Source organism: Vicugna pacos, chromosome 6 (assembly GCF_048564905.1).
Source record: "Vicugna pacos chromosome 6, VicPac4, whole genome shotgun sequence".
In the NCBI taxonomy this organism is placed as follows: domain Eukaryota; kingdom Metazoa; phylum Chordata; class Mammalia; order Artiodactyla; family Camelidae; genus Vicugna; species Vicugna pacos.
The window spans coordinates 10,604,511-10,621,946 of NC_132992.1; the positions used below are offsets into that span (position 1 = coordinate 10,604,511).

The window sequence follows — 17,436 nt, forward strand, 5'->3', positions numbered from 1 at the left end:
TTCAGAGATTTAAACCCTGAAACTTTGGTTGCTGGGTTGTAGCCATCACAAGCCTGAAACAGCAGCACAGTGACACTGCCATTCACAGAAAAGCAGCCAAACAAGGGTTTGTAACAAAGGAAAAGGGAAGGAAAAGGAGAGAAAAAAGGGAAGGAAGGAAGGGAGAAAGGGAGGGAAGGAGGGAGAGAGAAAAGAGAGAAAGGAAGGAAGGAAGGAAAGAAGGAAAGAAGGAAGGAAAATCCAAAAAGAGAACAGTCAAACACCAACATTTGGAAAAAACAAGCTTTACTACGTGTAAAAACACGGTCCCTGTCGCAGCCAGAGAGAAGGTGCAGAGCGGGGACTTGGGGGCGAGAGCTGTGGAGCCTCAGCTGACCAGAGTGAACCCTTGTACCAGCAGGTTCCCCTCCTCTAGCCCCGAGGAGATGAGGCTGTGTGTGGAAGGCAAGCTGCAGTTAGGTATTTATAAATCTGAATCCTGACTCAGCACCTGACACTTTTCATGTGCCACCCCCCCTCCCCAGACCTTGCCGGGCAAGCAAGTCCTGATGGAAAAGTTTAACAGCCTCCTCTAAGACCACTGCTTAAAAACACTGCCTTTTACCTCCTGAGAAACTTGCCTGAGGGATGCCTGGTGCAGCTGGCTCTTTAAAACCCGAGAGCAGGTAGAAGGAAGGACACATCTGAATCAGGCAGAGGTCACTGTGCAAAGTCAGCTTAGAACCTCAGTGCAGACCTTTCTCTTTTCTTTAAGAATGTACTTCAAACAATCTTTCTAACCTTCAAATGGGGAAATCTAATTTTCTAAGAATCTACTGATTTTGAGTTCAGATAGCTATCTAACTTCAAGGAAACGACTTCTTCCTGCTCCTTCAATAGCCATCTTGAAGGATTGTACTCTGATGAGTCTGTTTGCCCAGAGGAGAAAGGAAATAGGCTTCGGCCACAGAGCTGGTGGCCTCTTCACACAACTCACATTTTATTTTTTGAAAGCTGTCAGGCTCTTTAACGTCGAGAGCAGGACTCCTCTACCTTGGCGCTCTGGACATGCGGGGAATTTGGCGCTGTGGGAGCTGTCCTGTGCTGAACAGGAAGGATGTGGAAACACATCCCTGGGCTCTGCCCAGTACAGGCCAGAAATATCCCCCAACCTGTGACCACAAAGATGTCTCCAGACATTGCTATGCCACCCAGATAAGAACCACAGGTCTAAATGGACAGCATGAGTCCAGGATGGTTATCACTACAAAAGGGGCTACCTAGAAGCAGAGGACCCATGCAGCCTGCACATGCAGCTCTGGCTTCCTCTGTGGGGGATGAAGCCTACAGCCCTCCATGTTTACCTGAGCATCTTCCAGCTCACTCTCCAGGGTCCTTCTGGCTGACGTGGCTTCTTTTTCTTCCTTCCTCGCGTGCACAAGGGCCTCCTCTAATTGCCGAGTTTCTCCCTACAATGACACACGGGGTCAGTGCACCCCCAGATGTGTGCTGTGCCCATGAAGCTGACTTGGTGGCGTAAGAGGCATGCAGGAGACAGCCACAGACACAGCCAGGTGACTGGTGACGACGTGCCCGTCAGGGGCCCAGGATGGCACACGGCAGCCGTGTTCTCAGATGTGTGGGCCTGTCTGCAGTCCCGTACTTAGCCAGATGCACACACCTGAATCAGTCACCTGGGATGACTTTTTTGAAAATAGAAATATCCAGCCTCAGTGCTAGAGCTTCAGAAACAACAGGTATCAAAAGAACTCAAGCACACAGTTTAAGAAAAGGATTCCAGGTGATGCTGACGCATGACCATCTGGGGACTTTCTGTTGGAATACACCTCCCTCTACATTTCTTTTGTCCCCTTTCATTGTCAGCTGCCATTTCTCACCACCATTGGTGCGTGTCTCTTGCTAACTGCCTTCTACTTCCAGCGATCTGGCAAACCAGATAATCGGTGTGTTAAAACTTGTGTGACTTCAAAAGCTGACAACCAAATGTTATGGAAAGAATCAACAGTCATGAGTGAGAATGGGCCTGAGGGCAGTGTTCAGATGGCATCTTTGGGAGTCTGGGAGGCCTCTGTTCAGTGTCAAAAGGTTGAGCACGTCTGATGTCTGGGCAAACAGGGATTCCCGGGCCTCTACCTGGGCTTCCCACCCCGACCCCATCAGCCGCCTCCCCAGGCCTCTCTCGAAGCCCATCTCCCATTTGCACCACCCGGAGAGGAACAAAAGAAATGGCCTGCAAAGAGATGTTCACGATGGCCTTGACCTTTCCTACTCAATTATGATAACAAATCCCTTTCTGCTTCTCAAGCCGAGTACACAGGAAGGAAGGCTCCCCGGGTGCCAGGCCTGGACTTAAAGCCCAGGGAGCCTCACCTCGAACTTCTTGAGCTTTTCCTTCACTTTGGCTTCATCGCCCTTCATGTCAGCAATCTGCCTGTGCAGCCGCGCGACTGTCCGCTCCAGCTCTCCGACACAGGCCCGCAGCTTCTCACTCTCCTCCTGCAGAGCCTTCACGCGCACTTCCACCCCCACCGGGGTCTGCTCTGCGCTGCTGCTCCGGCTGGCCAGGACCTCGACGTTCTGTTCAAGACACGGAGCAGGTGAGTGTGGGAACCAGGGATAAAGTGCAGCCCCTAGCTTCAAGGATGGCTGACGTTTACTCAAACCACTCCGTGCTGGGCCCCGTGCTAAGCCAGGGATCGGCACACCACGGCCTGCAGGCCCAGCCCGGCCCGCCACCGTTATTAAAATAAAGTCTTACTGGGACGCAGGCACACTGTCTATGACCACTTTTGTGCTGCATCAGCAGTGTCAGGACTTGTGGCCAAAGGCTGAAACATTTACTGTCTGGCGCTCTACACAAAAAGCTTGTCCTCCTTTGCCTATGTTAAGTCCGTGACATGAAATGTCAACCTTTTAATAACTCTTGGAGGTGGGTACTATTCTTATCACCATTTTAAAGACGAAGTAACTGGGCCTTGGGTAGACTGAGGAACTTGTCCACGTTCACTAGGAGGAAATGCACTCAGGCAGACCCAATCCGGAATCTGTTCTGGTAAACCACTGCCTTCTGGTGAGTTCACTTCCCTGACCCCTCCCCACATTGGGAGAAGCTCCTGATGAAGGGCAATTTCTGCTTAGAGATTTTTTAAATGTCCAATACAAAACAGAAGTTAAAATTTGCTTAAATTATGACACAGTTCATAGTGCCAGCTCTAGGTACTATTACCTGCAAAGGAAAGAAATGGCAAAAATTACAGGATGATTACTGTTAATTCCAGATGTCACACAGGTGTTTTTATCTTTTGGCTCTGCAACTTAGAGTAACAACAAGTGAGGCGGTCCAGAGTCCCACCTTTCCCGGCAGACCCCTCGTCTTCCATTTTCCCCTTACTGCAAAAATGCCAATACCAATAAACCCAACGCTCACGAAACAGCAGGGCAGGTGCCTGGGAGGTAAGAGAGGCCCAGGGAGGGCACGATTTGGCTTCGAAGGCTACGTCATGGCCCACGGGGGAAAGCTATCCACTGGAATTGCTTCCTTGCATAGCCTTTCATAAAGAGCTTTAAATCTTTTAACAGTACAGTAAGTTATATATCTTGAACTTCACCAATTACAGAGTTTCATAAACCAGAGCATCTTTCACAACCCAAATGTTTAATTCTATGCATCTGGGAAAACTCCTCAGAATCAAGCTACTGAGTCAGAACATGGTTAACTGGCACTGCTACGAGAACACTAAGGTGCCCAACAGCTGGGATTTCTCAGAACTCCTTGGATATCATTTCCCACTGGAACCAGCAAGATGAATGAGGAGAAATAAAGTGTGGCTGAAAGCCTGAGGAGGAATCTAAAAAATTCAGTAACTGATCTTACCAATGAAAGAAAGAGGAAAGTCCAGATTGCCAACCCTTTCCTAACTCCCTCATTAAGAGATAAGAGATTACAAAGCTACAGTTGTCTAGACATTGTGGTGCTGGTGTACGGACACACGTAGTTCAGCTGGACAGGACTGAGAGTCTAAAAATAAACCCAACATTTACAATATCAGCAGATTTTCAACAAAGGAGCCAAGACAATGCAATGGGGAAAGAAGAGTCTTCAACAAATGGTGCCGGGATAACTGGACGTCCACAGGCAAAGGAACGGAATCAGACCCCTTCCTTACACCACACCCACACGTAAAAACTAACTCAACATGGACCATAGACTCAAACAAGATCTAAAACTACAAAACTCTCCTAAAAGAAAACACAGGAGTAAATAGCATGAGCTTGGGTTCGGCAAGGCTCCTTAGATACAACATCAAAAGCGCAAGTGACAAAAGGAAAAAAGATAAATTAGATTTCATCCAAATTAAAGCCTTTTGTGCCGCTATTGATACCAACGAGAAGGTGAAAAGACAACCCACAGAATGAGAGAATATATTTACACATCACGTATCTGATGAAGGACCCATATCTAGACTCTACAAAGAATTCTTCAACTCAATATTAAAAAGATAATTCAATTTTTTAAATGGGCAAAGGATCCGAATAGACATCTTTCAAAGAAGACACAGAAAAGTCCAATAAGCACCTGAGAAGACATTCAACATCACTACTTATTAGAAAAATGTAAATCAAAGTCATAATGAGCCACTTCACACCCACTAGGATGGCTATACCCAAAAGACAGGTAACAGCACAGGTTGGGGAGGGTAGAGAGAAATCAGAACCCTCATACATTGCCGGTGAGAATGCAAAATGGTGCAGCCACTTTGGAAAACAGCTTGACAGTTCCTCAAAATGTGAAACAGAGTCATCATAAGATCCAGCAATTCCAGTCCTAATTGGAGAAATGAAAACTTATGGCCACACAAAATCTTGCAAAAACAAAATCCCACAGGAGCGTTATTCATGGTAGCCAAAAAGCAGCAACAACCCAAATGCTCATCAGCTGGTAAATGGCTAAACAAAACATGGCCTGTCTGTCTGTATGATGGAATATTATTTGGCTCTAAAAAGGAATGAAATACTGATACCTGCTACAGCGGGGATGAAGCCTGAAAACACGCTAAGTGAAAAAAGTCATTCATAGAAGGCCACGTATTGACATTTATATAAAATATCTGGAATAGGCAAATATATAGAGATGGAAAGTAGTTTGGTGGCTGCGTGGGGCTGAGGGGAATGGGAAGACTGGGAGATGATGGCGAAAGGGCACAGGGTTTCTTTTTGGGGTGATGAAAATGTTCTAAAGTTAACTGTAGTGATAGTTCCAGAACTCTGGAAACACTAAAATCCAATGCTTTTGCATTTTAGTTGAATTCTATGTTATGTATCTCAACACAGCTGGTCTAAAAAAAGGGGGGGAGGGGGGAGACCAAGGAAGCCTGGAGCCTGAGTCAGACGGAGGGGCTGAAGATCTGAGCTCTGCCAAGGCACTAATGAGAGGAAGAGACTAAAGACATCTGCCTAGATCTTCTAGTAAAGTGAAGAACTCTCCCAAGTGCAGGCAGTGATCCTTCCTCCACCCAGAAATCTCAGGAAGTACAAGATTCTGAAAACCAGATCTGGCTTAAGCTGGACTTGGGCCAACCTGGCACCCTGACATGCTAGATAAAGGACCCTGCGCTGTGTTTTGATGTTTAGAATCTGGCATTTCCTCTGTTCGAAAGTTGCGGGGCACAGCCTGAGTCCATCTGGGCCAGGAGGGTGGACCTGCAGGTTATCCCTCAGCTTCTGGCCGGCAGGGGTCTGCTCTGATCCTAGCTCTCAGTTTCACAGGCTAAGTGTGACTCTAGGGGAACTTGGACGTTCCCCTAGATACTTAGTCCTGATCTGACTATGTGTAAAATGATAGTTCTTCTCTGTCTTCATAGTATGGTAGACCACATGATGCTTACAAATAAATTTAACTTAAGCCTCCATTGGCCAACCTTTCTAGAGCCTCTCCCCAGTTCCTGCCCTCTACCACCCCCTACCTAAAACACTCCCCCCCCAGTACATTATTTTAGATAAAACCCACAGGATAAAGTTGCTTTTCCCGAAACCATATCTAATTTGCCTGTAGCAGTGCTGGAATCTAAAAGAGTAAAAATCACATCCCTTTGTTCAAGGCAAGTCCTGCATGCAAGTTCTTCTCTGTGGCTTCTCGAGAACTCCAAAAGCCCTTCCAACACTCAACCATGATCTGTGCTCCATCTCTTCCAAGTGCTTAGGTTTGTATCTCATGGCTGTGGCAAGGGCAGCAGCACTCCCCCTGGACCAGAGCTGGTAAAGAGCCTCTCTGATAGATCGCTGGGGACAAACACTGCTGACCTCACTTAAGCTGCTAGTACTTCGTTTCTGTGATTCTCTGATCTTAAGTCTTGTATGTCACACAGTCTTAGGGAGGAAGTTCCATCAAATAGAACCAAAGAGTGCACAGTTTCTAACAACTCATTTAGCCACATCATACCCCCTACAGAGTATCTACTTGTAGAAAGATCACATGGATTTGCCTTTTACTACCTTGACTGTTCTTTGCTCATACAAGCAGTCAGAAAGAGTTAACAAAAATCAACTCCGAATTCCACTCCGAAAGGCTGGGAACACCGTGCTAGGTCATCGCCACAATGCAGCAAATGTGCTCTGTTCTCTTGTTTTTCAAGACTGGACCATCCTTTAAAATCTCCCCGAGATAATTTCTTCACCTATCAGGCAGCCAAGGTCAAAAGGCCGGGTAACAGCGTAAGTGGTGTAAGGAAACAAGCTCTCTCATCCCCCGTTGGCAGGGCTAGAAACTGGTAAGAGCTCCTGGAGGGCCACAGGGTAGAATCAATCAGGACTGTAACGTACCTTCCCTTCGACCCAGCAAATACTCTTCTAGCCCTGATGCCGCATGTGCGCAAATAAGCATGATTATCATTGCAGTACTAAATAACAAAGGACTGAAAAACACCAAATGTCCATTAGTCAAGCACTTGTTATATAAGTTACATCAGTTCAATGATATCCCATGCAGCTGGGGGAAAAAAGGAACAAGATTAAGTGAGGAAAATGCAAGGAACAGAGTAGCAGTACACGTGGCGTGCTTCTGTTTGTATAAAAAGAAGGTGATGGGGATAAATACGCATTTACTTGGATACACAAGAAACTGGTCACGCTGGCTGGCTGTGAGGAAGGGAACTGGGGCTATGGAAAGAAGCGGAGCGAGTTGTTCCATTTTGAACCCTCTTATATAAGTTTTAAATTTTGAAGTATGGAAATTCAAGGAATAATAAAAATGTTTAAATTAATATACATTTCCTTTGAAAAGACCACCAACGGCCACAGGCACCGAAGGACAACCACCTGCCCAGCCCAGTTCTCACCTCCTCCAGCCTCCAGAAACCCCTCCCCAGAACATCCGCGGATACTTCTGGGCCATGAAAGAGAGCAGAGTGGGAGCCAGGGAGCAGCTGCACAAACAGAGCAGAGCGCCAACTCTCCCACACTGGTTTACAGAGTTAAGAAATTCCTTTTCACCACATATAGCTGGGAGAGTAGAAAAGGCCCAGATGGCCCAGGACTTGCATTTACATGAGTGCTTCTCCAAATTTTCCACCCAAGCAAATCCTAAGGCAGAGAAGTCCAATGCAGGGTGACAAGAGACACCCAAGGGACTGCACAGAACTGCTTTCAAGGCTTGGGATATCTCCATCAAAAACGCACGTACACGTTGCAGTCAACAGTGTAACTTTCATTCCACTCCATGGTTCTTTTCGTATTACGATACTGTGTCCTTGCTGTTCCGGGAAGACGGACCACTTTCACCCTGAAGCTTTGCCAAGCACTCTCGTCCCCATCCACCCAGCACACTCACACACATCGTAGCCTGAGTAACACAGACATACATCATCTCAAGAATGGCACTCCCAGTTTTAATTTTAAAAATGCGCATCTAAGAGTGTAGAGAAAGGAGCGGGATGTCCTGCAGTTAGTCAACCAGATTAGACTCAAATCCAGACTGTGCCTCCTTCAGGGGCCCTTCACTGGGCCTGGCCCCGCAGAACCTTCGTCTCCTTATCTGTAGACAGGGAACAGGTCACCTGCCCACACCACTGTAAACATCCAGTTAAATGAGGCGACGGCTCTTGTGGCTGCTACTGCTATTATGACCAGGACAAAAACCCACATGTACTTCCCAAAAGGTCAGGATTTTGCCCAGCTCACCGGCTGTGGTTCTAAATCCTCAGACTTGGCTTCACACTATCACCTGTACATTCTGACCAGCTCAGTATCAAGCCTGGATTTCTCAAAAGAGAGAATCGAGATCTTCTAACAGTCTTTCCAGGGCAACTGTACCACCCAAATTACATGATCCCTTTTTATTTTAAGGGCAAGTCAGGTTTCGTGGTTGGCTAATTCATTAACAATTTAGCTCAATTTCCCAATTGAGGATGGTCTGGCAAACAGATGGCAACTAAGAAAATTCTTCCAAAACAGACAAACAGCATGTTTCAACGTGCTGAATTGTTACATTTCCACTACTTCTAAAATAATTGACTTTTAACCATATGCTCCAGTTACTGATTTAAAAAGGGGGGTAGAGGCGGAATGTCTAATTGTTATAACCAAAACAAAAACAAACAAACCAAAAAACAGCAAAACCCTAGTCTTTGCCTGGTACTGCCATTCACTGCAAATAATGACTTGCTTAGAAGCTGGCACATTTTCATGAGTTAACGCCCACAGTTAGAAATGTTCACACTGTCGCCTGGGGCCAGGGGAAATGTTTATCCATGACAAGCACAAAATTCCACAATAATGCCACAAATGCTGACATCTGAGTGTTTTTCCTGACCCAAAGGTGTTGCTGCACTTTCCCTGCAGGAGCACAGACTGGACACCTCAGACAGACTCGCTCCCAGGGGATAAAAAGCAACCGTATGGGAGGAGGCCCTCCCAGCCCGTCCCAGCGCAGACCCAACACACACACACATCAGATTTTACTAATTAACAAGGCCTCTGCTGCAGCCCCCTTTGTTTCTTTTCTGTCTCCCGTTTTTGCTGAGTGAGGAAAACAGCTGAGGCGTGGAAGCCGGGAATCCAGGGAATGGAATGTTGGCTCGTTGGTTCCACGTCACTGGCCGCCCCCACATCCCAGTGAGTGAGCCTGCAGGACCTCTGCTGGTGGTCCCCGAGGCCAGGTCACCACCTTCTCACCGTCACGGCTGTGGATACCCACTTTCACGTCCACTGTGAGAACCTGGTCACAAACAACTAGTCCCTTTCTCAGTCTAAATGTGTGGAGAGCCAGGTCCCCTGTGTTAGGTCTTCAGCATCCCCCTCACCCGAGCAACAGTAAACTATTTAGGAACAGAAACAGCATCTTTTAGTCACAAGTTGCTCACTTCATCGCTTCCTCTAGTTACCTGTGAACTTGACTGGCATGAGGCTTCTAAGCCAGAACTTCTTGCTTTAATGAGCATGGGACTCCCCTGGGGATCTCTGTAAATGCTCATTTTGACTTGGGAAGCCCAGAGCAGGGCCGGAGCTCTGTACTTCTAACAAGGTCCCAGGCAGTGCCAGCAGCACTGGTATGTGGGTCCTCCTGTGAGGACTGAAGAGAGGCCCTCAGACCTCAGGGCCCTCCCGCAGACGTCAGCAGCTCCGGTCCCCACACTCCTAGCCCTTTATGCTTCTTGGGATGACTCCAGTGCCCAGGACAGGGTATCAGGAGGCTTGGGGGCCACAGCAGGCTGTGCAGCCAGCTCACACTGTGACCTACACAAATCCATGACCCCTCCAAAGTCAATTCACATCTTTAAAAAAGTGTAACAGGTAAAACTGGCTCTAAATGGGTCAGATAATCCCCGCCCTCCAAAAGAGTTACATAAGCTTCAAAAAGCTGAAGTCCCTGTACCAATGTGAAGTGATGGGTTTCTCCTTCCTTCTTTTTGACAGCCCACATACAACCATTTTGGTGAAACTGGGATTGAGCCATTGAAAAGCATCCTTTTAAAGCCCCTTCTCTAAGAGCTACATCAGAGTTTCCAAAACTTCTCTCAGTGTACTTCCCAAATGTCAACACCATTCCTTCCCAACATACTTGTAGTTCAGAACTGAACAGGTTACAGTTATCTCATTGATAAGCTTGCTTGCTTGCTTTATTTATTTATCTATCTATCTATTTATATTATTGGGGGGAAGTAATTAGGTTTATGTTTAGAAGAAGTACTGGGGATTGAACCCAGGACTTCGTGCACACTAAGCATGCGCTCTACCACTTGAGCTAGAACCTGCCCCCATGTAAGCTCTTTTTATTTGTTTGTTTGTGGATGGGGGCAGTGCATGGGAAGAAGGGAATGAACGTGGTCAGGGAAATAGTAAAGACACAGAGAATACTCATGACCAAAATCCCACATATTTCCAACGAAAGGTGATTCCAAAGCCAAAACACAGTGGAGGTCAGTATTCCGTTTCCCAGACTCTGCTAATAATTTACGAAACGACGGCTTCAGGCAAGTCATTTAACTTCCACGTGCCTTCAGTCCCCTTCTCTGTAACGGGAAATGGTCAGTCTAGCTGATTTCAATGTCCCTGCCAGCTGTAAAGTCTGGGATTCCAGCACGAACTTGAAGAAACTGGGTAGTATTCGGCAATCATTAAACTAAGAATTCTAGAGCCTTTACTCCTTCAACATCATACTTAAATTTCATTTTCAAATGCTGTCAGCTAAACTCAGATGATTTTACCACCGGTCCTGCCATGGCATCTTGAAGTAAGGACTACATCCAAAGACCGACTTCCTGCCATGGAACAAAGCATTACCAGCTCATTCTCTCTCCACAGTCACCAACCTGCCAGAACTCACCGAGTTGGAACTATGAGGCTTAAGGAAGATTTTGCTTACATCCTGTTTTTTCAAAGCCCTGGTGGTAATTTCCCTGCTTAAAAACCACCTAAAAGATACTCCCTTTTAATTATATTAAATTACCCAGTTTTTCCTGGAGTAACGAGGTGATTATATAGGCTAAAAATATCATTGGTTTTCTTCATAATGTCCTTGTGAAGTAAGTCAATATTTAATTCCCTTTAAATAGTTAAAAAACCAGTAAGATTTCGCCTCAGAGTGGCCTGTAATTCAGACACAGGTTCAAGACAAAAGTTGTGCTAATAAAATACTTCAGAAGTCTACTCAGACAACACATTTGACAAAGGTTCTCATTTAAGCCACACAACAAACCTACAGATATTCTACATGGGGATAAAAATACCTAGGGTAAAAAATACTCTGCACACAAAAATGTCAAGCAATATCCCCACGAGGCAACATACTCAATAACTATTCAGGCCTTAACACATGGTACGATGCCACTGATATGCAACATCTACACTAGGCAAATTCACAGAGCAAGACAGTGAACTGGTGGTTGCCAGGGGACTGGGGAAGGGGGAAGTTGGGATGTAAGGGGCTTCGTTTGGGGGTGATTGATGGGTTTAGGACTTGCATGGTGGTGGTGGTTGCCCAACCTTGTGAATATATAAACATCAGTGAATTGTACACTTTAAAATGCTGAAAACAGGGAATTTTATGTTCTGTGAATGTTACCTCAATAAAAACAAAACAAAAATCGTTCAGGCCCTGGAGCTGCAGGACCTGAAGTGGTCCTGCTTGCTTGTCTCTAAGCCTTGGTTTTCCCCGTTGTGCTAGCGATGAATGGAGACGTTCTGCTAAGCATGCGGCAATGTCTCAGGCACACGGTAAGATGATGACAGCTGATGACAGCTACATACAAGGTCATGCAGCCCAAAGTCATAAACCAGGGTCTGAACTGAGTTCTCTGACTTCCGCCTCTGATCTCCGCTGTGAGCTACCAGGTTCTCCCGAGGAGGGCAGCAGCTCCAGGGAAAACTGCCCACCATCAGCCAGAGGGGAGAGGAAGACCCACACCTGCCCAGTGAGGCTTCAGCAACGTCCACACACTCATTCTGCTTTAAAGTGGGAGAAAAGGAACATGCAATTGTATCACGAAAACAGCGCTTCAAGGGCTTCTCTGAAACAGAGCCCTGGGGTACAGACTTTTAACTACGCTTCTGCCATTCTTTTTTTTTTTTTTTAACACTACTCCTTCAAAAATTCTCACAAAAAATTACCCCAGTGTTTCTGGGTCATTTCAGTGTCCAGATCAAAAGAGCCTCCCATCTGTAAGACACCATTTCCCTCGCCATGAGGGCCACAGTTCCCACTAATCCTGTGACCAGCACGTCAAAGGTGTTTATAAAACCCAACATCCTCCTGCAGTGCAGTCAACCCTTCAAGGAGCTGCCGGCTGGCGGAAGGGACTCCACCCAAACAGAGACAGGAGTCCAGAGTTCTGCATCACCAGGAAAACACTGGGAGGTGGGGACAGGAAAAAAGCAGGGCTCAGATACCCAGTTAGGTTCACTGTCCCTGACAGCTCAGTTTCATAAATGGTTAAAATCAGCTTGCTGTCAGCACACACACGCCCAACAGGTTGAACAGGATTTCTGAAGACAGACGATAAACAAGCAGGTTCTCCAGGGCATTGCCTACTGGGGAGCTGCGGGGACCCCTCCAAGATAAACCAAAGGCTCAGTGTGAAGCCAGCGGGGCCTAATCAAGTACACACCACTACCATTCCCTTCTCAGAAATCTTGTCATTTCCCAAAGCTGATCCTTCAACTTTCCCATCGTGCTACCATGCTTCTGTAAATGCTGAGACGATCGGCCCTAAGTCGTAGAAATCATGTCATTCAAAATATTTAAAAAGAAATTCTCAGACCAAGAGCTTTCAGTCTGATGACCACTCCCATGAGCACCTCTTTGCACCCCCGAATCAGACCATTTTCCAGGCAGGAAATTGTCAACTTTTCCCTTCATCCCCCTACCTCCATGGCTGCAATAACAATGCTAACAGGCTCTGGAGAAAGAAAATCAGGACGACCTTGTGTTTGGGAGGGAAGAGGCTGGGCCAATACTCTCACCAAGCTTTGAAGCTGGTCCCACAATCTCCAGGGTTATGATATATGACAAGGCTGACCTTTATTTATTTCCTCCTTCAAGGATGTAGGCTGTTCCCTGGGGCAGAGTTGGGCAGACTGGGCTCCTGCAAAGCCCATGCATGGTCTCCGGGCTTCTCCTTGCAAGCCAGCCTACTGGGGTCAGCAGCTAGCTCTACCTGCAGGCAAAGGGGGCAGGGCCAGAAAGAGTAATGCCCAGATCCAGGGAGGGGTACCTGCCTACTCTGAGGCTTTGTCCAAGTCACCATTTCTCTGAATCACAGTTTGGTTTTTTTGAAAAACAGAGGTGGTATTATAGATCACTCACTGCATGGATCAAGAGAAATGAAAGATGACAGTGCCAAGTGTCAAAACACTAGTCACTATATAAACAGCAGTGTCCAGGAAGGAATCAGTATGTACCGCCCAGAAGTTATAGAACATAAATCACAGATTTCCTTCTAGACAAAGGCCCTGGAGGAGGCACAGTGACTTTTTGGCCTCCATCCCGTTGGTCTAATTGTTTCCCAGCCAGGGCTGCTGGCACGACTCTCACTCAGGCCCTCCGTTTCTGAATGAAGAGAAAGACAAATGTCACCTTCCCTCTCAGAAGAGCTGGCAGAGAAGAGGGGAGGGATGGCGTCACCAAGTCTGATCAAAGACCTACCCCAGGACCACTTGAGGACCAGGTCCCACTGGTTTTTTTTAAAAAGGTCATTTTGGGCACCTACCGTTGAGGCCCCATAAAATCACCATGGTGGTCACTGGTGCTTCTCCCCTCCGGGCACATGTACGGTTGTGCTTGCCTGTCTCCTTGAAGTCAGGTATGGCCATATGACTAGCCTCAGCCTATTAAATGTGAGTACAAATAACACGTGCCCTAGCCAGGTCCAAACTCTGAGAGCCAGCTAGTGAGTCACCATCCACCATTTCCTCTGCAGCAGCCATCACAGATGCCAGGGTCCCCCAGTGACTCTGATGAGCAAAGCGACCTGCACCGCACGCCACCGTGACCCACATGAGAAATGAAACGTGGGCAAGAGATAAGCTTTTCTTAGTTAAGCTACGTAAGATTGTGTTATTACAGCATGATCTAGCCTACCACATCATGGGAAGACCTATACTTAGAGGTTCCGCTCACCCACCCCTGGTCCACTGAAAACAAAACCCTGAGTACATCACAGACTTCGTCCCAAAGAGCCAACGGAGCTGTGACAAGGAAAGAGCACGGCTTCCAGAGTCAGGCAGACTTGTGTTCAAATCCTGACTTGACCCACTACTAGCCATGTGACTCTGAGCTAGTCAATTACCCTTTACTTCTTCAATTCCCTCAACTCTGAAACAGCAATTATATTACTCACTACACAGGGGCGTGAGCAGTAGGGGTGGGGGATTAAAGTGTGCAGTGTGTGGCCAGGCAGGCAGTGTGCCCTAAGGAAGCACCGGTGACTGCAGTGACCCTCCCCACTATCTTCACCCTGCTTTGGTCACATACCAGCTGTGGAACTAGAACCTCCACTTCCTGCTCTACAAAATGGGGACGCAATACTGTGCCCAACTCACAGTGTCCACAAGGGCTCGTAGGAGAGCGTCCGTGGGAGCAGCCAGCACAATGCGGGCACAGGTGGCAGCTGCTCAGGGAGTGACATACCCACCCTGCCCCCACTCTAAGCCCTTTACTCTGCCTGCCCTGAGCGAGCCCTGGGGCAGGGGAGCTGCGCCCCATGGACACAGAGGGCCCAGCCCTCTGCTGGCCTTCTGCCCTGGGCTCCAGATTGTCCTTCACGCCCCATCTTACCAAAGGCCACTCTCCCACCCCCATCCAAGTCACTGACTCCCATTTACCAGACCACAAGCACTGCTTTGCCCAGGGACTCTGACTCTGCAGACTTGGCACACCAACCTGACCTCCGAGATACCCACACCAGCCTGGACGACCCACAAGTTTGAGAAGCTGCCTTGGATATTATTCACAGATGTGGCCCACCTGTAGGGCCAGCGCTGCAGGAGTGAGGCGAGGTCCTCGCCAGGGCTCCTACTGACCTACTATTGAGGATTCAGAGAGCTTAGCGGATTCTCCCGACCCCAGCTTTGATAGAGCATTCGAGCCAGGCTCCGAGGAGTAACTGACCTCCCGTCTAGGGAACGCTGCCATTTGCCAGACCCCTGACCAAACACTCAGAGCGTCCTGAACTGTGTGTCCTTAGGCAGAGGCTTAATGCAGTGCTATCACGGGTACTGAGACATCCCAACTGAGAGTGGCCCAAGCTGAAGGAAGGCTGGAGGCAGAACTGAGTGGCAACGCAGTCCCAGGGCAGCCCCTCACTAGCTGTTTGGCCTGAGGGAAGTCACAACCTCTCTGAGCCATCCAATGTCAGGGGAGAAGGAAAGACAATTAACTTATTCATTGTATGTAAGCACTCCCCATCGATTGTCTACATTCAATAAAGATACAAGGTAAATGAGGCACAGTGCCTCATTAAAGAGTTTGAAGTCCCACAAGAAAGTTAAAAATATTCACAAGTAATTATAAGTAGTCACGGCCTCAAGAGAGGGTCACAAGCCCAACAGTCTAATGGCCTCTAAGATCGTGCCCATCTCTGTGAGTAAAAATACGGCGCCCGCATGGCAGATAAAGGTTATTTTCTCTTTCTGGCCTACCCAAGTTTCCATTGCACCAGATAAGTTCAAACAACCTGGATATTCATTCATTCATTCCTATCTTACTCATAAAGTGGTAGAATGTCAGCGCTATTTGGGACACCGAATTTCTCTGGTTCAAACCCAAGTCTGAATTTCCCCTATCCCCTCATCTCTCTCCACTCCCACCATATCTTTGATAGATAACCAGCCTCTGCTTCCTGGGGTTGGAAACTCACTACCTCTCAAAACAAGCCTTTCTGTTTTGTCACAGCTCTCAGCCATGGTAACATCTCCTTCATGCCGAGCTGGTATCTGCATTCCTACAACATCACTGGGACCAACCAAGAAAGGGCATAGTCCTTCCTCCAAATGACAGCCATTCAAATATTTGAAGTCTGCATACCTCCTTCATACCATCTTGTCTTCTTTAGACTAAACTTTCAAAGGTCCTTCTTCACCCACTGGAGTGCAGTATCAAGTACTCTCTCAAAGTGTGAGGCCCAAAACTAAAACAATACTCCCTGAAGAGCCTTGCTGGCCGTCACCCTGATTACCAAGTACCCCAAGCTCCCGAGACAAAGTCTCTCAGTAAATAAAATAGTCCCTCACAGATACATGTCTGCATAGAGGCCAAAGAGGAAACCTGATGCTTGAACCCAAGTCCACAAGCTAAAGACAGCTTTGTCCACCTCGAGACAGACATCCAGTAGACCCTTCCCAGGACCTGCCCTGTGTGTGATACTGCAGGGACCAATGATGACAGTAAAGGTGTCACTGCTGGGGCCCTCTTGCTCCAATCCCTTCTTCAGCTGCCAGCCCCTTTCCGCTTCTCCCCACCAGGGTGCCCCAACACCCCTCTGGCTCTCACGCATTTATTTCTCAGCTGCAGGAGCTCACCCTTGTGCCCTAATCCCATTCTCTTTGCTGGTAAGCTGTACCTTAACTCTGCTGGGGATAAAAAGAAGACAATATCTTTTTTTCCTCTCAAACTTCTCTTCCATTTGCCAACACCCTCCACCCCATCCCATTCTAGGGCTACACGTGGGGAACCAGATGAGGGGGCCAGTTCACTACTGGTCCAGGGGAGCTGCTGTTTGCACCCACAGGACAAGGCTCTGGGGCCGGGCTGGCGTAACAACACCTACTGAGTGATCACTCAATGCTGGGCATGGTGCCCTCCCCACGGGCATCTCACTAGTGCTAAACTTAACCCCTACCCCTCCCAAAAGGGACACCATTAAATTCTTTACCTGTAAGTGAGGAAACGGAGACATTCAGAAGTTAAGTAATTAGCTAAGGCCTTGAGCTAGTGAGCAGCAAAGCCCAGAACCACCCTAGGCGGTCAGACTTGAGAGCACAGCAGACTGACCACCAGCCAACAGGCTCTTCCAGGCAGGGCCTGCACCTCGCTCAGCACCCCAGCCCGGCCAGCGCCTGGTACACAGCACATTCATACTCAAGCGTAGTGAATTAACTGGCTCTACGTGTTTCTAAGCATCTAAGTATATTTGAAGGTGTCCAGTGGTAGTCATCAAATCCTCACACTGCCTGCCTGTACATTTATTTGATGTTATTTTATCAACACACACGATTTCCCGTGTCATGAGCTGGATCAACCCTTGCTATCTGGCCTGAGAACCTAACCCCAACTTATAACAATGTCTCCATGAGAAAATTCTTTCAACGTCCAAACACCCTACCTAAAAATAAAATTTTTAGCCCCGTCCTGTCCTAAATTGAGCCTGCAATTAGCAGACTGCTTCATTAGGGTGCCGTTTACCTTCGCAGTACTAAGAGGTCTGTCCTGCCTGAAGTTGGCCTCAC

General features: G+C 47.6%; 1 protein-coding gene across 1 annotated transcript in view; it reads right to left on the bottom strand.

Moving 5' to 3' along the window:
* CGNL1 (cingulin like 1) overlaps positions 1-17,436 on the bottom strand; it is a 143,901-nt gene that overhangs the window by 21,989 nt on the left and 104,476 nt on the right. The window contains exons 9-10 of the mRNA XM_072962347.1: positions 2,371-2,577; positions 1,344-1,448 (exon numbers count right to left, since the gene is read on the bottom strand). Of these exons, the coding sequence (XP_072818448.1) occupies positions 1,344-1,448; positions 2,371-2,577 (312 nt within the window). The remainder of the gene's footprint in view (positions 1-1,343; positions 1,449-2,370; positions 2,578-17,436) is intronic.